This window comes from Xenopus laevis, chromosome 1S, assembly GCF_017654675.1.
Source record: "Xenopus laevis strain J_2021 chromosome 1S, Xenopus_laevis_v10.1, whole genome shotgun sequence".
Lineage (NCBI taxonomy): Eukaryota > Metazoa > Chordata > Amphibia > Anura > Pipidae > Xenopus > Xenopus laevis.
The window spans coordinates 83649921-83674584 of record NC_054372.1 but is presented as its reverse complement, the minus strand read 5'-3'; the positions used below and the strand labels follow the sequence as shown (position 1 = coordinate 83674584).

Below are 24664 nucleotides of genomic sequence, written 5' to 3'. Positions count from 1 at the left end.
ATGGCTGAAGAAGAACACCGCATTCCAAGAAAAACACCTGCTACCTACTGTCAAATTTGCTGGAGGTTCCATCATGCTGTGGGGCTGTGTGGCTAGTTCAGGGACATGAATATTATTGAAAGTCTATGGGATGATTTGAAGCAGGCTGTCTATGCTCGGCAGCCATCAAATTTAACTGAACTGGAGAGATTTTGTATGGACAAATGGTCAAAAATACCACCATCCAGAATCCAGACATTTGTTAAAGGCTATAGGAGGCGTCTAGAGGCTGTTACATTTGCAAAAGGAGGCTCAACTAAGTATTAATGTAATATCTTTGTTGAGGTGCCCAAATGTACGCACCTTTCTAATTTTGTTATGATGCATATTGCTTATATTCTGTTAATCAATATGTCACTGCTGAAATACTACTGTTTCCATAAGGCATGTTATATATTAAAAGGAAGTTGCAATTTGAAAGCTCAGCCAATGAAAAACAAAACTCCAATGAATTAAGAGGGGTTCCTAAACTTTTTCATATGACTGTATAACAGTCCAATTCTCCGACAATGTCATTTTATTTCCTGGGTTACTTTTGTATTGGGTCCGGACACCCAGCACTTTTTGTGTAGTATATCTGCCAAGATGTTCACAGAAGGGCAAGTTGCTGGTGCTGGTAAAAGTGCTAATCCAGACATCCAAACATAACCAAGAGGCATTCCGGTAGAGGGTTGTACAGCATCCTGTCCATTCAGACTATGGCTCTAAGTTCCTTTAATGGGTCCTGTGTCTAGCCCACTCGAAAAGACTCTAACTTCCTTGAACCTTGATCCAAACTTGCTTATTAGCACTGTCTACTCTGTGTTTATTCACTCTGAAGAATAGATAATTGTAATATGTGGTTAATTTTAATTAGAGTATATTAAGTGAAAGGGTAACGTAATGAAGTTGCTACATTTGTACCAGATCACATTTGAACAACATATCACTATGTAGCATTTACAGGTCAACTACTTGAAAGCAAACATCTTTTAGTTATGGGTTATTAGACCTGTTTCAAACATATGGAATATTACTAAAGACCTCCATTTATGTCATTAGCAGCTCTCTTGAGTAATAGTTTTCACATAACACAATTTAATTATGCCGTGTGATATTATTATCGATGTAATCTTTTAAATTTGCTGTGGCATAAAGGAATAACAACCTCAACTGTGATTTCTTTGTACTGAGCCTGATGTTTTGAGTTTATTGAAAAAACTAAAAATAACATATTGTATCAATTAGTACTAAGAACTGAAAAATAAAACATTGTTTGCCTTCCAATTACTTATTAGTATGAAGAGATGTTTGATGAAATATGCATCTTCATGGAACAGGACCCTGCTCCTCAAGGAATACAGGCTGAAATACAAATTATTTGATATTAAAGAGTCACATTTATTGATTTAGGTCTGAATGGACAATGTTAATTGCTTAATTGTTGGTGAAACCCCATTACATGTACAAAATGTCCTCTATATTGTCTTGAAGAATATTGCCTGCTGAAGTTGTTCTAAGCCTAGCATTAGACTGGAAAACCTATAGGAGCATGTGACAGACCAGGACAGGCAATCTGTGAGTTCTGACAAATGCCAGAGGGGCTGCTGTATGGTTCCATAGAAAGTTACCATATAGTGGGCTGCACCGAAAGATCCGTATGTTAATTAGTGCATGTTTGGTGGGAGACAAAGCGTCTGATATCGGTAAAAAGCCTTCGATTTCGGTCATTTTGTCGTTCTGGTAGGACTGAAAATTTTGATAAGGTGCCTGAACATTGTAACATTAATTCTGAATCATCGGATAGAGCTAAAAAAATATTTTTATTACCTGCATATCTGATGATTCAGCTCTTAACGTTAGTAGAGTGGATGAAAGATCTTTTGTACAACCTGTTTTGCTGCTCAGGTGCTTATTGAGCAAGCAACAAAATGCTCAGAATCACCCACCCATTTGTTCCCATGGGAATGCATTATTGAGTGATGGTGATTCCTTGAGGAATGAAAGGAGGATCATTCCAGGAAAAAAGTCCTGGATTTATAGCAGATTGTATCCATACTATATGTACCATACCACATGATAGAGAGTCAAAGAATGTTCAAAAATGTAAAATCTCTGCAGGTTTTAAGTGAAAAAAAAATTATTGTGGGGCTAAAAAGGCAAAACACAAATGTGAACATTAACAAATCTGCCTCTTATTGCTGTAATTATTTGTTTAAAATGTAGTCTGCCCCTTCTCACTTGTAGTTTCTACATGTTTTCCCCTTCCTGTGGATGAAGCGGCAGTTTTGTTACATATAGAAACCTCCTATTCCTTTTTCAAAGATATATATAAAAGTGAGATGGGATTAGGGTTGCCAGCCAGTCGGTATTTCACTGGTCTTGCCAGGAAATCAGCAGCTAGGGTCAATGCCTGGTAATACATTTACCTGTAATTTACCAATAATTCCCTCCCTTCATTCCACCCTCCACACAGCCCATTTCCCTGCTCTATTCGCCCATAACCCCAATCCGCCCAATTTCACACCCCGTTTCATCGTAGCCACACCCCCCAAATGATATCATCATCATCATCATTAACCCCATAACCTATAAGCCAGTACCATCAGCACAGAAAGGTGGCAACCCTAGATGGGATACACCTCTGTGATGGTACTGTAGAATGTTGTAATCATGTGTATGAAGATAGCATTAACAAGGAATTTTAACAAACATTAACGGTTAATTGGTAATGGGTAATTCTTGTGGCTGGTTGTTAAAGAGAGAAAAAAAATATGCCTCTTTCTGACATGGGTTCATTCTGTTAGTCTTTTCTAAACAAGTTGCATATGTGTCTGTGTAAAAAAAAACACATTTATTTATTTTTTCTGGAAGTTCAGATAGTGTTTGTGCACATTTTCTATATATGTCCAACTAACTAAGCTTGTGTCAAAATGTGGAGAATATTTTTTCCTTAACACTGCTAGTGTTATAGTTAGGGATGCACCGAATCCAGGATTCGGTTCGGGATTCATCATTGTAAATCAAAAAGTAGAGTCATGCTGGTATTTATGCACAATTTGAGTACAAAGAGCAAAGTAAACAAGTCAGTCAGTGCTAATTTCCAAATTTTATTTGTTGAACATTCATTGCAAATAGTTAGTGATGAGTGAATTTATACGGAAGGCGCGAATTCGCAGAGATTTTCCCCGTTTCGCAACCGGTGAATAAATTTGGGAAATCCCTGCGAAAATTCGCTGGCGTGAAATGTTTTTTTTTTGACAATTCCAATGCTAGTGACAATTAATAGACGCCTATTGACTTTAATGTGCATCGGAATTGTCATTGGCAGCAGAATTGTCACCAGCGTCAAGAAAAATCAAAATTCGTGTTTCCAACGCTCACAGGAGGACGATCGGAAGAAACACAGCACAAAAACTCCTACCACCAGAGACCAGTATCTGAAACGCAACCACAGGCAGTTCAGTTAAATAACCTTGTTGTAAACATTTCCTCGGTTAACCTGTCTGAACCTGAACTTTCTCTCCTTAACAATGGTTTGAACTTTGTCCCCACATACTCTCTAGATGAGACACAGTGGGAAATATCCTTTCAAAAATTTATAAGGGGTATGAAGTTAAAACTGCATTTTTCTAACTCTGACAACAAAGGTACATGCCCTACTACGGCCAATAACCATTTTGAAACTATGTATAATTTTTCTGGATGTCCAAATAAAAACAATAAATGGCAGAATACATACTAGCCTTTACCGTAAAACAACAGATAATAGGAATAATATGCAACCAGCTACCATGCACCCAGTATAATTAAAGCAATACCCGAAGGCAGATTTTCGCGGGCATGCCGGATTTCCTCTGACAACCAACACTACACAAATGCAGCCAATAATCTGAATAAAAGATTTTGCAATAGAGGTTACAACTCTAAAACCATCAATAAACACGCTTTTGTAGACAAAAATGATTTACTAACTTACAACATTAAAGACAAAAGTAACAAACTACCCTTTGTTTCCACATTTGGAGCCCAAAGTAAAAACATAGAAAAAATATTTAGGAGATACTAGCCCATTATTTTACAGGACAAAATCCTAGGTAATGCACTCCCAGATCCACTGGTTTTCAGCTACAAAAAAGGCAAAACTATTTTGTGCCCACTAGAAATAGATCCTCCAACCAGGGGCACACAAAGATTCCTATGTGAACCAAAAAAGGCACTTTCCCGTGCCTTAATTGTATATGCTGTTTTATCTATAATTATTAAAGGGGATGAGATTAACCACCCCACACAAGGTGTCACCCTACACCTAAAAGATTATGCCACTTGCGAGTCACAGAATGTAATATATCTTCTACAATGCCCTTGTGGAATGACATACGTAGGACAAACAACAAGACAGATTAAAACGCAAATAAAAGAACAGAGGCAACATACACAATTTCAAAAAAGATACATACACAAACACTTCTGATGCAAGTCATTTTTCAGAATTGAAACAAAATGTTAGCCAATTAAAGTGGCTGGTGTTAAAAGTTATAAGAAAGCCACTTACGGTGGAAATGTACAAAGTATCCAACAAAGGGAAATGTATTGGATAAAGAAACAATGATGCCAACAGGCCTAAATGAATATTGGAGCATAAAAAGTTTCTTGTAGCTTTTTGCAAGCATATAACTAATGAACCATTCTTACCTTTACAGATCCTGATTTCTTGCCCTAGCCCATAGCAGAGTAATGAATACAACTAATGGTAAAGTATGGGCAAACATTTATTTTATATTAATGTCTTCCCTTAATGCAAAAAGGCTCACTTTGTTTAAGCATCTAACATTAAGCAAACAAGTAGGCTATATTCAACTAACAGCAGTACCACGATAGGTTTGCTATTTCTTGGTATTGTTTGTGATTTTTACTAATTTTACGCATACTTAAGGACTTTGTACACTGTACTGTTTAGTCTTTACTTTTAACCCATTTTATTACAGCACATAATAAACGCAGCAAGATCTACTACGTTATTCACCACCACATTATGGACTATCATGTTGGACTCCTTATAATATATGGACTGTATGTGACGATTTTGGTTTTTTTTGGGTAGGGGAGGAGGACACCAATGAGCAAATGCTATTGTCATGTAACTTCCTGTTGTTCACCTTAAATGTTCACCTTTACTTCACTATGTACACTTGACAAGGGCACGAAACATGATGTGCTAAAAATAAATCCTGTTGAGCAGTTAATCTGCCTGTAAGCCATTCCTTTACTCTTCAGTTTATATTTCTACTGTCCAGTTCTAATCAAGTCTGTTCCTGTCCTGACTCTTTGCCCTCTTCTTCCTGTCTAGTCCAGTCCTGATCTTCGCCCTCTCTGTCCTGTTCCGCTCAGCACCTGTTCCAGTCTGACTCATCGCCCTCTTCAACCTGTTCCTGCCTTCCCTTTACATGTTCCCTAGGCACATACAGCTCCTACCTCAAGGACTCTTCGCTCATCAGTCTCCACAGTGCCCCCTACCTAATCCTTGACAGAAGGCTCAGACGACAAGAGTCTGCAAGGGCTGTTCCTGAGCCTTCTGACACGATTCCCAAGAAGTACTCTATTTTGACCTGCAGATACTGTGATGCCTCCCCAAGTAAAATTCCAATCTTCCTAGAGGAAGTTCTGCTCCTTTCAGAGAAAGAACACTATTTGAGTGCACCTCCAGTCGAGCAAGTTTCTGAGATCATTTTCTTCCTGCTAGAGGGTAAAGCTCGTTCCTGGGCAGAGAACTTATTGTGCTGTAGATACCCTTTAATCTACAATACTGATCTGTTGGCATTCCTAGATGGATTTGTACCGGTTCCAGGACCGGCTATCCACCAGCAGTCTGCCCCAGTTTCAGGGCCGAAACTACCCCTCGACTATTTGCCTCAGTTCCCGGGCCTGTTACCCCTCCCGGGCCTTCCCTGCAGCTCACCGTTTCAGAGGGGCCTTCCCAGCAGCATCCACTGCCCACAGCTCCAGAGGGGGTTCACCAGCACCCTCCACTGCCCACAGCTCTTCCTCAACAGCAGCTGCCTTGTGTGCCAGCTTCTCAGCAGCTTCCTTGTGTGCCGGCTTCCCAGCAGCTGCCCCCTGTGCCAGCTTCCCAGAAGCTGCCCCCTGTGCTGGCATCCCAGCAGCTGTCCCCAGTACCTGTGCTGGCTTCCAAGCAGCTGTCCCCAGTACCTGTGCCGGCTTCCCAGCAGCTGTCCCCAGTACCTGTGCTTCTGCCGAGTCCAAGGCCCCCAGGAGAGGGACTTCTGCCATGTCCTGTGCTCCCAGGAGAGGGCTTCTGCTGTGTCCTGTGCCCCCAGGAGAGGGGCTTCTGCTGTGTACTACTCCCAGTACCCCAGGCACGCATGTGGAGGGCACCTGTGAGGGTGGAGTTGCCTATACCGCTGCCAAACCCAATGGCACCTGCCAGGATGGCTGTGCCGAACCCCAGAGCACCCACGAGAGTGGCCCTGTTGAGTCCTGTGGGCCCCCGCCAGGGTGGCTCTGACCATTGCATTTCCTTATACTTGGGTCCCAGCAAGGATGGTTTTACCTGTATCACAGCCAGAACCCTGGGCCCCCGCAAAGGCGGTTCTTTCCATAGCATTGCCAGTTCCCCAGGCATTTGAAAATATTGGTCCCTGTAGTGCCTAGAAGTTGCCTTGTGAGGGGGGAATACTGTCAAGCTTTGATGGGATTCAAACCAGGGACCTTTGGGTTTTTGGCTCAATGCCTTAACCACTGGGCCAGACAAGTAGCCTGCAGGGCTGCTCACTATATATTACCTGGCCTTTGCAGCCCCAGTCCAGCAGCAGCCTGATTGGTTTGCAGTCAGCCAATCAGGGCTGACTGCCCTTTTTAAAGCCAGCCCTCTGAACTCTCCTTGTCTGAGCATTGGTTCCCATCCTAGCAGTGTGGCATTGTCCTTAGCTACGAGTTCCTGTTCTAGCCTCCTTCCTATTCTGCCTTACCTTGGCTTATCTTGTTTGAACCCTTCCCTGTCTTGCCCTGCCTGGCTCTAAACCATGTCCTGTCTTGATCTGCCTTTCCTTCCCCTTTCAGTTCTGCGCCAGTCCGTCTTTTAACCTTGATCTTTACTTGCTTAAAGGACCAGTAACATAAAAAAAAATTTAAAAAAAATTTGTTTGTACTTAAAGAAAAAAACCACTGACACATTTAACTTTAAATTTGCAAAGTCTTTATTAAGAAATAACTTACCGATTCTCCGCTTGCGGTTCTCTTCAGAAATGGCGACAGGACAATGATCCATCATGTGGTGCTCGATTTCTCCTCCCTGGCTATCTCCTATTGAAGGCAGGGAGGAGAAATCGAGCACCGCATGATGGATCGTCGTCCAGTCACCGTTTCTGAAGAGGAGCGCACACAAAGTTATATGTAGAAACAATTTTTTTATGTTACTGGTCCTAGCCTAGCCTTGACCTTGTCCTGCCCAGCTTTCCGTGCTATTCTGAAGCTTTCTGTGCTCCTCACTCCAAACCTGACCTTGCCCTAACCTTATTCTGTCTTGATCTTGACCTGACCTTGGCTTTCTAGTTCCTGCTTCCTGTTCTGACTTGTACCCTGCCTATATATTCCCTTGTCTCGCTCTGCCTTATCCAGTCCTTGTGCTATCCAGTCCTCTTGTTATCCCATCCTTTCCTGCTATCTGCTCCGGTCTCCTCCTGCTATCCAGTCCTCCTGTTCCCGATCTTGTCTGCTCTCGAGCTACGCCTGCACCATCCTGTCTTATACTTCTAGTCTGCTCCTGTCTCCTGATCTAAGCCCACACCGTCCTGTCCTATACTTCTAGTCTGCTCCTGTCTCCTGATCTACGCTTGCACCGTCCTAATCAAGTCTGTTCCTGTACTGACTCTTCTCCCTCTTCATCCTGTCTAGTCCAGACCTGATCTTCGCCCTCTCCGTCGTGTTCTGCACCTGTCCCAGTCTAACTCATTGCCCTCTTCAACTTGCTCCTGCCTTCCTTTTACGTGTTCCCTAGGCACATACAGCTCCTGCTTCAAGGACCCGCCCGTCGCTCATCAGTCTCCACAGTGCCCCCTACCTAATCCTTGACAAAAAGACACCGGTAGGTGTGTGTGTGGTTGGTCTTTTAAAGATGGGAGCAGGGGGAGGGACTATTCTGGTGAGTACTGACATGGAGTACATCAAGGGAAAGGAAACTTATCAGGATAAGGCTAAGATGAACAGTACATATTGTATTATGAACTGTGACATAAGGCCAGTGCTGCATCTACAGTTACAATGTGAACAATGCAGAGCCCAGTTAATCTCAGTTCTGATTCCTTTTAAAGCTTTCACAAAAGGATTTCAATGGAGGGCCACACAATGAGGTGCATGGGCCAGGTAAGACCGACTGGCTTCCAGTTGGGCAGCACTGTGTTGGTTTATAGAGGACCTATGTTTTCAGGAGAGTATCATCAGTGTGAGATGTAACAAGTTTATGACAAAATTATCTTTGTTAAGTGATTCATTGAACAAAACTACAGAGGAAGTTTCAGTAGCAGTAAAGGCAAATCTTCTTATGTTGATCTACTTACAAAAGAGCAGAGAAGAATCATTTGATGTTTCAGTAAAATGGGGGGGATTCTGTCTTAACACCAAGAGTTATTGTCAACTAGAAATGAAAAATAAAAAAATCCTTACATTGTCATTCTATCACATTCTTGAAAATCCTTATGTTGTCATTCTCTGGAGTTGAGGAGAAGCCATAACATAAGAAAACAGGGGGTGGAGAGTGGGAGAGACTGCAGAGGGGAGCGAATCCAGACTGGGGTAGGCAGAAGAATCTTGAACAGGCACCTGTCCAGTGCCCCCACATCATTGCACCCTAGGCAGGTTCATTTCCTGCCTACCCCTAGTTCCTGGCTGGCCAGCATGACCCAGCACTGCCATTTGCTCTTCCACACAGCCTTGAAAAGCAGTAAGCAGGAAGTGTAATGACTGGCTGGAGCTAGCAGTATTCATTAAAGTAGTACAAAAGCCAACTTCTTAAAGCGCATTCCTTTTTCCCCCAGTGGGGACACAATGGAATAATTCCTCTCATGCTGTATGTCCCCTTTTAATACACAAAACACTGTAGTTTCCTCTGTCATATTTGATAGTAAGGGATACATTATTTAAACATCATATATTCTGATTTAAGGAAAGCTCCTGTTTTTCAGCTTTTATTGATGTGAATTATTATTGATGTGAATTAGTTCTTCGCAAGAGTACAGTAAAGTAAACTAGAAATATACAATTTGTTTTATACAACAATGATACTTTGCATATAGTACCCAAACTGTAGTAGTTATTTCAACATTTTAGTAGATTAAGAGGTTTTTCACCTTCTGCAGCTGGAGATGTGTAAGTACACTTTTGCCAGCCAGCATATGATTGCCTGTGTTGTTTTAATAGGCCTGCAACACAAAAAAGATGGCACAAAAAATCTGCCATAAATATATACAAAACATTTGATATGTGCAACAGTTAAAAAATTGATGTTGAAGCATAACATTTAAAGCAACAGAATTAACAGAACATTAAGTTCATGAAGTCAGAATTTGTCCTAACCACAACTTTATGAATTCAGCATAATCCAATCGTAGAGATGGGAATTCATCTTAAACATACAACATATATCAGTTTCTGTTATATTTCTCCAATTTACCATTATTTCTACAAAGCATGATTTTTAAATCTGCTAATAGCTGTAGTTCTTCTGGTAGGACTTTGTGGAACAGTTTATGATTATCTAAGGCTCACTAGTTGGTTGGACTCTGAGTAGAAAACAGATTGTTATTGATAGCACATGGAGGGCACTGTCCACTGGCATTGTTTAGCTGACACCGGAATAGGCTAGCTAGAAGAAGCACAGGTAGCACAAGCACAGGCTTTTGTATGGTAACAGGAGGTCTGTATGAAAACACGTTTTTAGATGTCCTAGACCAGGGGCCCCCAATCTATTTTATCTTTGTGCCATAAAGCATCATTGGGTTGCCAAATAAAGGCTGTAATTGGTCACTTTGTATCCTCTATGTGAAATGGCAGAAAAAAACACCTGCTTTTCTATACTTTCAATTTGCTTCCCTATTAATAATATTAAGCATGAAGCATAATTTTTTACCAGCCAGGGTGGTAAAATACCAGGCAGGTGGCAACCCTATTTAAGACTTGGCTTCTAATTGTTATTTATAGAATCAGAAAGTTACAATAACCTATCCACTATATCACCCCAATAACTTGACTTCTTACAAACGCACCCAAATAATGTCCATTTTCCTACCAGACAGTTATTTAAATGTATTTCCCCATTCGAATTTCCTCTCTTCTTAATCCCCAGTTCCTGTCTTATCTCTCATTCGAAGTGATGTGACAATTTTACTTTTCTCATTGTTACCAGGTTTTGTTCTGCTACAACTTTTGCGTTATGTTTATAGGCCTTTAAAAATATATACATTCTTTAAACTACACAGTACAATTACAAAAGTGCAGATGAAGTTTGTCCTGCTAAAAGGCTTAATCATCCAGTCAGATATTCCATTTTTTGTAAGAAGTTTACTTGCCGTCAAGTGAACATGGAAAGTACACACCTCTGAAAATTATCCCAGTAGCTTCCAGCTGAGGCTACTTTTTCTTCAAAATGTATCATATTCTAGATAGCAAGAAACCACATAATATATTTCATGGCCCCCTTCTTGGCATATATTTAAAATAATCATTTTAAAAATGTAAGCAGTATGGCGCAAGCACCTGCACTTTTTCACATTTTCATCATTTCACAGAGGGAGTGGCAGCTTTTTTATTGGATCACCGATTCTTGTCTATATTTTCTTCGTAAAGGGGCAGTGATTGTTGGGTATAAGGACACAATTGATGGTCGAGATTTCAAGCTAGGATAAACTCTTTCTAATACAGCTCTTCTGAACAGAATATAAACCCAGGGATCCAAAATCTGGTTCCATGTAGCTATTCGTAAGTAGATTAACAGTAGTTTTTCTGTACTTCTGGGAATTTCTTCTTCTACCAGTTCACCACTTGGGTGTTGCAGAACTGTCTGTGCTATAAAAATCTACATAATAAAAAGAAAAGTTTAAATTAGATGTTTTCGATTCATGAATTGTAATACAATGATTCAAATGCACCATGGAAAGATACCTGCACCTGTTGAATTTTCTTGATAGACAATGATGTGATAAAATAGATTTCATAGATTATATCTTAGAAGAGTAAACATCATAATCATGTATTTTGTCTCATATACATAGTAACATAGTAAGAAGAAAAAAGACACACGTCCATCAAGTTCAATCTTAAATCTGTATATAACCTGCCTAACTGCTAGTTGATTCAGAGGAAGGCAAAAAAAAAACCCATTTAATGGCTCTCCAATTTGCCTCAGAGGGGGAAAATTCCTTCCTGACTCCAAGTTGGCAATCAAACCAGTCCCTGGATCAACTTGTACTATAAGGACTTCCATTATGGAATTGCCTCCTAGTGCAGTCCCATTTAGGGTATACATGGCTTGCATGTGCATGACTTTACATTTATCAACATTGAATCTCATCTGCCACTCAGCTGCCCAGATTGCCAGTTTGTCAAGATCCTGCTGCAAGGGTGCTGCATCCTGGATGGAATTAATTGGGCTGGATAGTTTTGCATCATCTGCAAACACTGATACATTACTTGCAATACCCTCCTCTAAGTCATTAATGAAGAAGTTAAATAAAAGTGGTCCCAATACAGAGCCCTGAGGGACCCCACATAGAACCTTACTCCAAGTAGAGACAGTACCATTAACAACCACCCTCTGTACCCGATCCTGTAGCCAGTTTCCTATCCATGTGCAAACAACCTCATTAAACCCAACAGCCCTTTGTTTAGAAAGCAGTTGTTTGTGGGGCACTGTATCAAACACTTTGGCAAAATCCAAATTGATCACATCTACTGCTCTCCCACTGTCCAGCATCTTACTTACATTATTATTAAAACACAAATTTGTCTGACATGACCTGTCCTTCATAAAGCCATGTTGATTGCTGAACATAATGCCAATAACTAGGACAACATTTTGAATGTGACCCCTTAACAAACCATCAAATAATTTGGCCACCATGAATGTCAAACTTGCAGGCCTATAATTGCCAGGCTGAGATCGTAATCCCTTTTTAAATATAGAAATGACATGAGTTTTCCTCCAATCCATAGGTACCATACCAGAGAATCTGAGAAAAGCTTTTAAAACCATATCCTGAGTCAGCCACTGACGGAATTGTTTTGTGTTTTTATATGACTGTACTGGAATAAATGTAAGCATTTCTGCAATTTATCCAGACATTTTGCTAATTTCCCTTACATGCAATACATAATGATAATTATCATTATTATAGGCATTCTGTTGTCTCAGGTTTAATATGAGTTTTAAACACTTGAAAACCTGGCAAGTTTCTAACTTTTCTCAAAAACACGCTTGTGAAAAAAAAAAAAAAATCTGTTTTTTTGTCCCCTGAAAATTGTGTAGCAAGTCAGTAAGCAATGAGTAAGATCAGGAACTCACATGTTTTTCATCAATCATTTGCCCCACCACATATGGTCAAATATGCCCTCTAGTTCTTCACCAAATTAACTTGTGATTCTGTTCTAATTGTCCATGTTATTAAAAAAGTATTATCTATAGATAGTTTTGTCCTAGATTGGATACAAATGTATAATGATAATAGAAATGAACTTGGACTAACCAAAATCAGATAAATCACCATGGGAACTGAAGCATGAAAAGGAATTTCCCATGGAAATAAGAAACTTTCTAAATATAATCAAATTTTTCTTAAAACCTTTAAGTCTGTGACCACTGGTTGCAAGAAGGGAGTAAGTGCAAATAACTGACTGCTGTGTGCTCTGAGTGTTATCTCAAACAGCTTTTTCTTTTCTCTGTTTGGGGTAAACTGGTAGATACATTAAGTGCATTTATATTCTTTTTGTGATTTAGCCTGAGATAACATTTTTTAAAAAGCTAATAAGGGTTTGTTCTTTTACTGCTGGTAGCAAACATCATTTTTTTCTTTCTTTCCCTTTGTCTGCTAATTAAGGGGGAGGAGTTAATCAGGTAAATTCTGATCAGGCTTTGTGTTCTGTGGTTTGAAACCTTTTAGTCTGTGACCGGAAAGCGAATGTGGGAGCTGCTAAGCGAGTGTTGCATTTGATCGAAGTGTTAAGCAGCGTTAAAAACCTTAAGGTGTTTAAAACTAAAAAGGTGTTTGTGAAGAACTACACTTGGGAGACTTTAAGTACCCAGTGTTAGTGGGTTTGCTGGTATTACTCAGTGTATGTCTTGTCTTGTGTATGTGGTAGTGAATGGCATTATGAGCAGCAATCAGCATGGCTTTATGAAAGATAGGTCATGTCAGACAAATTTAATTTGATTTGCTTTTTATGATGAGGTAAGTAAGATGCTGGACAGCGGGGGAGCATTAGATGTGATTTATTTGGATTTTGCCAAAGCGTTAGATACAGTGCCCCACAAATTACTGCTTTCTAAACTAAGGGCTGTTGGGCTTAATGAAGCAATTTGCAAAAGGATAGGAAACTTGGGTACAGAGGAAGGCTGTTAATGGTACATTTTCTACTTGGAGTAAGGTTCTTAGTGGGGTTTCTCAGGGCTCAGTATTGGGTCCACTTTTATTTAACTTGTAAATTAATGACTTAGGGGAGGATATTGTAAGTAATGTATCAGTCTTGGCAGATGATACAAAACTATGCAGCCCAATTAATTCTATCCAGGATGCACCTGGGATGTAAAAATATACAAGCCACTTACACCCTTAAGGTGAACTACCCCTTTAAACTATATTTGAACTTTATGCTCAAAGCTTCATCAATGTCATACCCCTTCTGTTGTAAGAGGGGTAATTCATCTTTTTTGGGATGTCAGCTTTGTAACCCCATTCTTTACAAAAAGCATTGTACTCCGTAAGTTAAATTTGTGTTCACCTTCTTCAGCGCACAGAAGAAGCACCTGCCTAGGGAGCAACAATAGAGGGGGGGGGGTGCTGGGGGGGGGTGCTGGGCAGGTACCTATAAAGTGTCTACCTACCTCTAGTCCTGCCTATCTCTAGTCCTTGTTTGCTGCCCTCTGTCGCTCTCCCCACCTTCCCCATTGTTACTCCCCCACATCTGTTGCTCTTCCCTCGGTCACTCTGCCCTTCCTAACCCCTGCTTCAACTTGTGCACGATTGGTTGCACACGCACACGGGGGAGCGGGTGGGTTGCCTACGGTGCTTGGTTGCCTGCTGTGAATTAATTTGACTGTATACAGGCTAACAAAATAACAGCTTACTAAAATGCTCAGCATCTCACAAAATAACATAGTACTATTTTACTATAATTTTGCAAATCCAGACTCAAGAAATCAACAAATAGCCAATCTCTAATTGTATATTGAAAACAAATGTATGATTGGTGCCCTAATTAAAGCACTGGTGCATTTGCCCACAAGGAGCCAGGGGTTATGTATTATCAGGAAAGTTTGCTCACTTCTTATCACATGTAGCAACCAATCAGCAGGCAGCATTTACTGGTCACCTGCTTAAAAGGAGGCATCTTATTGGTTGTTCTTGGTTACTGCTCCTGGTAAAACGTTGTGTCTTCTATTGCATATGGGGGTTGTGGCTTAAAATGGAAGAAAGTTAATAGGTTTTATAAGCTCAGTAAAAGTGGAGCTTGGACAATGGTGCTGCAGAAGATGTGATATAAATGGATTTTGCCAAATCTATTAATACAGATCTGCATAAATTACTGCTTTCTAAACTGTTGGTCTTGCTAAAACTGTTTGTACATGGATAGGAAATTGACTAAAGGATCGGGTAAAGAGGGTGGTTGTTAATTGTACATTTTCTACTTGGTATTGGGATACCACAGGCCCCGGTATTGGGTTCACTTTTATTAAATGTATTCATTAATGACTTGAACATGGGCATTGTAAGTAATGTATCAGATTTTGCAGATGAAAAAACTACACAGGCCAAATAATACTGTCTAGGATGTGGAATCCTTACAGCAGGATCTGGAGAATCTTGCAATCTAGACAGCTTATTGGAAGATGAAATTCACTGTATTAAAATATAGATTGGCTAGAGGAATGGGTAATTTGTCCCTTTTACAATTCACTGGTGAGACTCCATCTAAAATATGCAATGTGGTTTTAGTGTCAAGTGCTTAAAATTGCCACCTTTCTTGCAATAGATTCTGGCCTGTTGATTAGGGAGGTGACAAAGTTATGATGTGAAATAGGCTGGTCAATAATGCAAAAGGGTGTGTGTAAGGAAACCTTATCCACCCGCCATGCCTCCAGCGGGGACACCCGCCGCATGCGTCTGTTCCCCTGTAGTGCCGGTTCCTCTATGGAGGGTGCGTCCCATGTAATCGCGCAACGGCGTGAAATTTAAACTATTTAAAGTGGCCTTGAGTTTTACTGATGCCCATTATTAGGTTCTATTAGTAAGTTCCTGGGTGCATATTCTTTGTGAATTCTGAATATTGTATATTGACCCTTGCCTACCTGTTACTTCTCTGTTTTCTCCATTCCTTGCCTGCCTGTTAACTCCGAACTCTCCAATCCTGACCATTTGCCTGTCCACTGACCATTCTACGCTCTTTATCCTGATTCCGGCCTGTCTGACGCCTTTCTGCTTGTGCTGGCCCGGCCTGCCTGTTCCTGGTGGTTTTCTTCGTATCGGTATCCTGGTGAGACGATCGTGCCCCTTAGCTCGTTCGAAACCGTTAGCTTAGCTCCTCTCTCAATTAAGACCTGGCGGCATCCGATTAGCTGATGGCTCCTCCCGAGGTGAAAGGCAGCAGTTAAAGAAAGAAGTGAGAGCCGAGACCAAGGAGCTTAGCTTGGGTTCTGGATATAGGGTGCCGAACGTGACAGTGTGTGTTAGTAATGTCACCAGGTGGCGTGGGATAGATTAGGTCCAATCCAGTGGAAATTTAGGGGCAGATTTACTAAAGGGCGAGGTGACTAACTTTAGTGAAATTGGCCAGCGTGACGTCATTTCGTTACTTTGCCGATTTACTAACGGGCGCAGGCGTAAATTCGCTAGCGAAGGAGATAGACTCTAGCTCCTTTGCGCCTGGTGAAGTTGCGCTCTGGCGAAGGGACGTAACTACGCAAATTCACTAAGATGCGGATTTTACTGTACTCAGTCTTGTGCCAGACTTGCCTTCACCACCTCAGACCAGGCAAAGTGCAATAGAGAAGATAGCACTACCTCAAAAAATAGTTAAAAATTTAGTCCCAAAAAAAAAAAAAAAAGTCCCAAAAAACGCTGGTGACTTTTCATTTTTCAGGGTGATAGGCTGCAAAATATCGTAAATTTTTTCTGGGGTACCCGGCTTCCCCCCTACATTTCCTAACATATGGCACATAAACTATACACTGGGATCATGTGTAGGGCATTATAACAACTCTATTTTATTTTATTAAGGTTTCCCGGGCTTGTGTAGTTTAATTTATTTGCTGCAACATTTACGCCCGTTGAACTTTACTTCACTTCGCTTGACGCAGTAACACTAGCGCTAGTTTGCCAGCGTCAGCACCCTGGAGACAACTTCGGATTTTTGTGAATTAGTGTTGTCCTGGCGAATCTACGCCTGTCGAAGTGTGATCTAATCGGACGCTAGAGCAAATTTGGCACTTGGTGAATCTGCCCCTAAGTGAGCTGGGCAGGGGGAGAGAAAGGCAGGAGAGTAATTACGGCCCATGCCTTGGCTGGTATTTTACTGGCTAGATATGAAGAACTACTGGCCAAGTTGGGGTTGTTTACACTGGAGAAGAGGCACTTAAGGGGAGACATGATTGCTTTTTGTAAGTATAAAAGGTATATATAAATACAATAACCTCTGACACTTTACCAGCGGGTCTTTCCAGCAAATATAAAGGCATGCAATTAGAAAAGTGGTTCCATCATGAAATGCAAAAAAATTTTTGTACATTGATAGCTGTGAGAGCAGAACATTAGATAGCTTCAAGAAGGGCGTTGGATGGCTTTTTTGCCAGTGAGAGAAAACAGGATTAATGATTAATTTTTAACATAAAGCTAAGGCAAATTAGAGATGTTTCATATGGGTTTTTTGCCTTCCACTGCTGTATAGTGTTGTGTACATACTGTAAGTAGCACTATACATAGAAAAACATACAAACATACATATAACAACTAGCAGCTTGATTTAGTTTCATTTAGACCAACCGGTTGAAATCCATGGGCATGTGTGTTTATGGTCTATGGAGCATATAACATATGGTAACAGCCACATTAACTGTTTCACCCACAGAAGTCCTAAATTATTACCTTCTAGCTGCATGTGTCTTGGCAAATGCAAAATAATAATAGACTAGTTAGGCAAGACAGAAATAAAAAAAGGAAGAATGACAGAAAATCTGGGTAGCAGTATTCAAATGCAAAATTACTGCTCTAACCCATAATACAATTTAGCATGCATAGAAAAGGGATGCAAACATAATTTAGCTCATTTATAGATCTTTGTAGATGGTGAATTAAAAGGGTTATACATCCAGATAAAAAATGTTGCTTAATGAGTAGTGAAGGGCGAATTTATTCCAAATGTGCAAATTCGCTGAAAACTTGCCCGTTTCACCGCCGGCGAATTTGCCGCGATTATGACGCCAGGATCAACGGTTTTTCGACACCGGCGCCCATTTTGATGCCGATGAATTGTCGCAGTTTTCAAAATCGCCGTTTCGCTAATTTTTCACCAGTTACACGAATTTAGAGGGAAATTCGCGAAATTCATGCCAAAACGGGACAAATTCGCCCATCACTATTAATGAGATCAAATGTAATTCAAAACAACCCTTCAATATAGTACAAAGATTTTCAGCCACGAATCTAGTCTCCACAGAGCCTTGCATGTTCTGTTAACAGACCTTTGCGGAAGTAGTAGTATTAGACAGCAACTGTTCAGCACTCTTTTTACAACTTAACATTATTTAACATCATGTTTACATATTCACACCATCTTTGGGAGACCTTAAATTTTAATAAAAAGATGATCGGTTCTGATTTTTACATATGTCTTTCATGGACTCAATGAACTTTATAGCAAGATCTGCTCTGAATGGAATAGGTACCCTAGAGGAAAAAGAAAGCTACACATTTTCAGAAAAAAACCCTGATTTTTGTCAAATGGCAAGGGGGCCCAAGGCAAGCACCTGCCCTCAATCTCACCCCCCCCCGTGTGAGGTGATGAGTGGGGTTAAGGAGAAATGTGATGAGCACTCGTCACCACTGAGTGTGACAAATCCTGCTGCTTTATTAGCCGGAGTTACAGAAAGGCCCAAACTAGGCGTAAGCAGGCAGTAGAGGAATGTGCCTAGATTGCCACCCCTCCTACCCCCTGCACCACCCTGCTTACCCCTAGGTTAGCCTGAGTAACACTGTGTGTTCAAGAAGTACTAAACATATGATAATACTTAAAATAAAAGGGGCATGTAGAGCATATACACAGGCATGGGTACATCTCCCAGTTTTTCTAGAAAAATATACCAGCCTTTCTACTCCTATTTCTTTTTTATTATTTATAACTTTGGAATCAAACATATTGCCTGGATAAAACACTGACCAGATGATAATTCTACTTAGGTAAATACATTTGATTTTCTTTTCTGCGCTCAGAGACTTTGCTTTTCTGCAATGCTACAATATGTAGAAACATGATTGTTCAGAAATAAGAACACCCATTTATTTTTTTTTAAAAGTTTTTATTTTAAATTTTAAAACATTAAACATGTACAGATCTAAAGAAAGTTTAGAAGAAGAAAGAAAGTTGAGAGAGAAGGAGGGAGGGGAGGTAAGGTATAAATTGACATATCCATGATATTAGAACATATGCAGTTAACCAGTTTGCACACTTATCCAGGTGCCCCATATTGCCTCAAATTTGTCGGGGCAGCCCCTTGACACATAAGTCAGTTTCTGGCTTGTGAGAGAGTCATTTATCAGTTTTATCCAATATTGTATTGTAGGAGGGTTGAGTGATTTCCAATGCATTAATATGGCTTTTTTGGCATAATATAGGAGCTGTAGGTAACAGATTCTAGAATAAGAACGTAGCTGCAAGTCCCCTGTTATTCCCAACAAACAGGTTTCAGGTGAACGAATACTAGGTAGTGCGAGCTTCTCATTCAAGTATTGGAGTATAGCACTCCAAAATTTCTGGGTTATCGGACAGGACCAGAAAATATGGAACATGGTACCAGGCTCTACTCTGCACTTGGGACATAGATCTGATACATTTTCATAAATTTGTGCCAGGCGGTAGGGGGTTAAGTAAACTCTATTTAAAAATTTTATTTGTATAAGCCTGTCTCTCATAGAGATAGATATCTGTGTGACAAGTTTGAGTGCGTCCTTCCATTTTTCCTCATCCAAGTCAGGGATATCACTTTGCCATTTGCCCTTAACTCTCTCAAGGGGAGAGGGGCCAGCGGTAGATAGTATTGTATACAACCAGGATAGGGGCTTTGTCAGGTCTAATCTGTGTAAATAGGTCTCAAGGGTTGTCACCTCCAAATTTACAGGCCTTGTTGGAAATTGTACATTGAAAGCATGGCGTAGCTGCAGGTAGCGAAATAGCAGATCTGGGTGAGGATGGGCTTCCTGTTGTATTTTGGCATACATTTTACATTCACCCTCATAGACTATATCTCCAAGAGTTTTAATCCCCATCTGTGCCCATCTGGCAATGTCCGGGAGTGAATGAAAATGAGGGAGGCAATTATTGCCCCACAACGGGGTATGGGGGGACCAGGCTTTAGAGGTTCTCCGAACCAGTTTTTGAGACTTCTGAAATACCTGTACCACCGTATGCATAGGAGTAGTGGTAATGTGATGGGGGGGAGATACCTCGGTAAGGGAGTTTAGCAAGGGCCTCAAGGGAGCCTATTACCGCGGCTTCTAAGACCACTGCTGAGTTGCTCAGATCCGGGACAAACCACCAATGGGCATAGACCAATTGGGCCGCGAGGAAATATAGTTTAAGATTGGGTAGTGCTAGGCCCCCTCCAGATGCAGGTGCTTGTAGCACCCTAAAGTTTAATCGTGGGTGTTCTCCTGCCCACAAGAACCTTCTAATTATTTTGTCTATTTTAGTGAACCATTGGGCTCGGGGGGTTATGGGAGAATTATGGAGAACATATAGAAATTTGGGTAGAAAGATCATTTTGAACATATTGATTTTGCCTGGTATAGAAAGAGGTAGGTCTTGCCACACAGAAACTTTGTCAATCAGAGTCTGTACCACAGGGTCCAGATTGAGTTGTTCATATCTGTTAAAGTCTTTATGGATCACTATACCCAGGTACTTAAACGAGCTTGCTACTTTGAGCTGTAGTAAGGTGTCCGGTGTGTCCTGAGGCAGGGGATCTATGGGAAACACAACAGATTTAGTAAGGTTGATTTTTAGAACTGAGTATTGGCCAAATTCAGAGACAGTTGTCAGGAGGTTTTCTAGGGCTGTGCCTGAGTTTGCTAGATACACTAACATATCATCAGCATAGAGTGATATTTTTTCAGACAGGTTTCCTATGTGTAAGCCCTGTATTTCTTCCTTTGACCGAACTCTGATGGCCAGGGGTTCTATGGCCAGGGCAAAAGCAATGGCGAAAGAGGGCACCCCTGTCGGGTGCCCCTACCCAGCGATATGTGATCCGATATTTGCCCATTGACCAACACCTTAGCCCTTGGATGCGCATACAGTGTCTGAATCCACTTCCGGAGTTTAGGGCCTAACTTATACCGGGTTAAGATCTCCCATAAATATTGCCACTGCACTGTGTCAAAGGCCTTTGCTGTGTCCAGGGACACTACAATTCTATTCCCCACATTATCATGTTGGACCGCCAGGTTAGTAAAAAGGCGTCTCACATTAATATCCGTGGCCTTTGAGGGCATAAAGCCTGTTTGGTCCGGATGTATTAGTTCAGGTGCTACCAGTTTGAGTCTGTTGGCTATGATCTTAGCAAATATCTTTATGTCACAATTAAGGAGGGATATAGGCCGATATGAATCACATCTATCAGGGGGTTTACCTTCCTTGTATTTTAGAGTAATATAGGCATCGTAGCATGAGTCAGGCAAAACCCCTGTTGTATTAATTCCATTAAAGAGAGTTAGGAGTTTAGGGGCCAAAAATTCTACATACTTCTTGTACCATTCTATCGGTATCCCATCTGGGCCAGGCGTTTTTCCCGTAGGGAACCCATTAATTGCATCCTTAATTTCATCCAGAGTAATGTCTTGATCTAATTGTGAGGCTAGATCTGGGGAAATCTCTGGAAAATCTATTGTGTCTAGGAATTCTCTAAGTCTGTCAGATGAGGTATCAGGTGGAGACTGATATGTGGATTGGAAATACGTCTCAAATTGTTGTGTCATTTGTGTTGGGTCTGTGATCAGATCAGTCCCACTAGTAATGGCCTGTATCATAGTCTTAGGCACATCCCCCCTAGCCAGTAGAGCCAGCAGCTTCCCATTTTTGTCTCCCTTGTCATACCAAGCAGCCGCTCTGTAAAGCTCCTGCTGCGAATATTTGTCCACTAGTAGCAAGTCTAGCTCTCTCTGAGCCGATTGCATAGCCTGTTTAGTTTCGTCAGACTCGTTTTGTGTGAGATCTGATTCCGCTCTGGCTAGAGTGTCTCGGGCAAGAGAGAGGGCCTGCTCACCTTCTCTACGAGTTGATTTAATGAGGGAGATATATGCACCCCTGATATATGCCTTACCAGCGTCCCATACTGTATGGTCTGCTGCAGTGTCTTGGTTAAATTCCCAGTATTGTGTCAGCAAAGGGAGGAGATGCTCACTAACCTTGGGGTGAGCTATCCATTTGGGGGGCAATCTCCACTTATTACCTCGACCTTGAATAGTACCTCCCAGAGACAGCAACAGCGGGGCATGGTCTGAACACATCCTTGTCAAATATTCTATAGAGTCAACATACGGTAATACATCAGTTGTTCCTAAACATAGATCTATACGAGACATCGCCGTGGAGGCCACAGAGTAACACGAATATTGTTTAAGCTGGGGGTGCCGCCATCTCCAAATATCCTGAAGGCCTGTAGTTTCCACCCAACGGGCAAAATTTTTTGTGTCATGAGCAGAAGGGTGTAATCTATCTAGGGCCGCGTCTGGGACCAGGTTAAAGTCACCTGCCCACAGCATCCGATGACTTCCCATCTCAGCCACTTTTTGTAGAATTTCATTTAGTATCTGAATATCTGCGGGCGGAGGTAAGTAGACATTGACTATTATATAAGTGGTGCCAGCAATTTGGGCTTTTAGGATTAAATATCTTCCTCCCCTATCCGAGGTCAGTGCGTGAAAATGATAATTTAGCGACTTCCTAACAAGAATAGCAACACCTCTGGAGTATGTGGAAAAGTCTGCATGATATGCCACCGAGACCCAGTTCCGTTTGAGTGCACGCACTCTCTGTCCAACTAGATGAGTCTCCTGGAGTAATATAACATCCGCCCCAGATTTCTTGGCCGTGTCTAATACCACCGCCCTTTTAATTTTATCATTAATTCCACGCACATTCCAGGATAGCACTTTAAAGCTTTGAGGAGCCATAATCAATTTTAGGACATATTATGAACTATTGGGGCCAAAGTGGCTCCATAGGGCCTATGCTCACCGAGAATGGTGATATCAGGTGACATTGGAGTGTGCATTCTATAGCTGTCGACAGCGATGTCTCGTTCAACCATAAATAATTATTAGACCTCAATCCTCCCCTCATAGAAGCAGGAAAAGAAAAGAAAGAAAAGAGATATAGACAAGCAATACATCCCACAACATTATACCCCCCACCCGGTATCCTCCTCCCAACCTGGAGATACATTTTCCCGTAATTCGAACAATCCCAACAGGGGAGTGGGTAGCACTCGGCAATAACTGTTAAGATAAGTGGAACAGGGGTAGAGTCTGAGTCTCCGTGGTACCTAGATTAGCAAAGGTGAATTAGGTAGATCCTAACTTTCATTGCTGCAGCAGGATCTGACTGAGATAGCCAGATATATTAGGTGCTGGTGCATTATAGTTAGTGTGCACATCACGTAGTAACACCCATATAGTGCAGATCACAGTGTGTATTCCTCCCCCAACAATAAAACAGAGAAGGGGGGAGGGGTTCAGACGTAACTCAGCATAATAGATGCTGTCCTTTCCAAATCAGGGGATTATCCCTCAGCGGTTCAGCTGTGATATGTCCAAATGTAGCAGTGGGATACAGTCATTGAGCCGAGCGTGAGCTCCCTTCGTTGGATATTCCACTGGTAATGTAACAAGAGTGGCACTGAGAGCTCAGGAATGTAAGCAAGGATAGGAACCATGCCACATTTACTGCTTTTAAAGTTCCAGCCCTGCTCTGAGGTGGAAAGGGTATATCTCTGCCTGTCTGGGCAATGTGTGTACATGGGCAACGTTGCCCTCCCTCCGTTGTCAAGAGGTGGAGATAGTGACATATGTCCTAAATTGTAATGTGAGGCTATATCAAGTCAGGGAAGTATAAATAAGAATGATCTCACCTGCTGCAGCATGTGCTATTGTCACCTGTTTAGTTGGGGTGGTGAGGGCTGGCTCTAGGGGACAAGTGACCCCGCGCATCCAGCCATTCACTCGCCTCTTGAGCTGAAGTGAAGAAGGTGGCTCTGTCTCCGGCTTGAACCTGCAGCTTGGCCGGGTAGAGCATGCCATATTTCAAATTGGCTTCCCGCAGGCGACGCTTGACTGCCGTAAAGGTGCCTCTTTGCCTTTGAAGTTCTGCAGAGTAATCCGGGTAGATGGATACCTTTTTCCCTTCTACCATAATATCTGGACTTTGCCTGGTTGCCTGTAGTATAGCATCACGGTCTCTGAAGTTCAGCAAACGAACTAAGAAGGGTCTAGGCGGTGCTCCTGGCGCGGGGCTCCTACCCGGTACCCGGTGGGCTCGCTCAACCGCGAAGAAAGAGGAGAGGGCAGCCGCGGGGACTGAGTCTCTCAGCCATTTTTCAGCAAATGCCACTGGGTCATTTCCTTCTGCCCTTTCTGGGAGCCCCACAACACGTACGTTGTTACGTCGCTGCCGGTTCTCATAGTCGTCCAGTTTGTCAGTGCAGGCTTTAAGTTTGGTTTCCATGCGTGCTATTGCTGCGGGGATTGGAGTGCAGGTGTCTTCAAGAGTTGAAATTCTATTTTCGGTCTCACACACTCTCTCCCGCATATTCTGGAGGTCAGCCCTTAATAGAGAGAGATCAATTTTGACTTCCTCCAATTTAGTGGAGAGCGAGGTTCTGCAATCTGCAATTGCGTCCAGCAGCAGTTGCGTCGCTGCCTCTGGTTGCTGTGGTGGGGAGCTGGTAGTTGCTGTTTGGCTATCCTTCGGCTGGGAGCCGCTTTGAGGGGGTTGCCTGGCAAACTGCTCAAGTTTAGATGCCGCATCAGACTTCGGTTTTTGTGTTTTGCTGCCTCCCATCATGAGAAGGTTGGTGTTGTTATAGTAGGTAACGGACTTGTTGCTAGAGTAGGATCGCCAAAATTAGTAGTAGGATGCGGTACACGGAGCTCTC

At 41.8% G+C, this 24664-nt stretch overlaps 1 protein-coding gene across 2 annotated transcripts in view; it reads right to left on the bottom strand.

Moving 5' to 3' along the window:
• Positions 1-9187: 9187 nt before the first annotated feature.
• Positions 9188-24664, bottom strand: part of tbxa2r.S (thromboxane A2 receptor S homeolog) — a 36723-nt gene continuing 21246 nt past the window's right edge. For both annotated transcript variants that reach the window (XM_018243527.2, XM_041579846.1), the window contains exon 4: positions 9188-11107. In XM_018243527.2, coding sequence (XP_018099016.1) covers positions 10838-11107 — 270 coding nt within the window. In that variant the 3' untranslated portion in view covers positions 9188-10837. The remainder of the gene's footprint in view (positions 11108-24664) is intronic.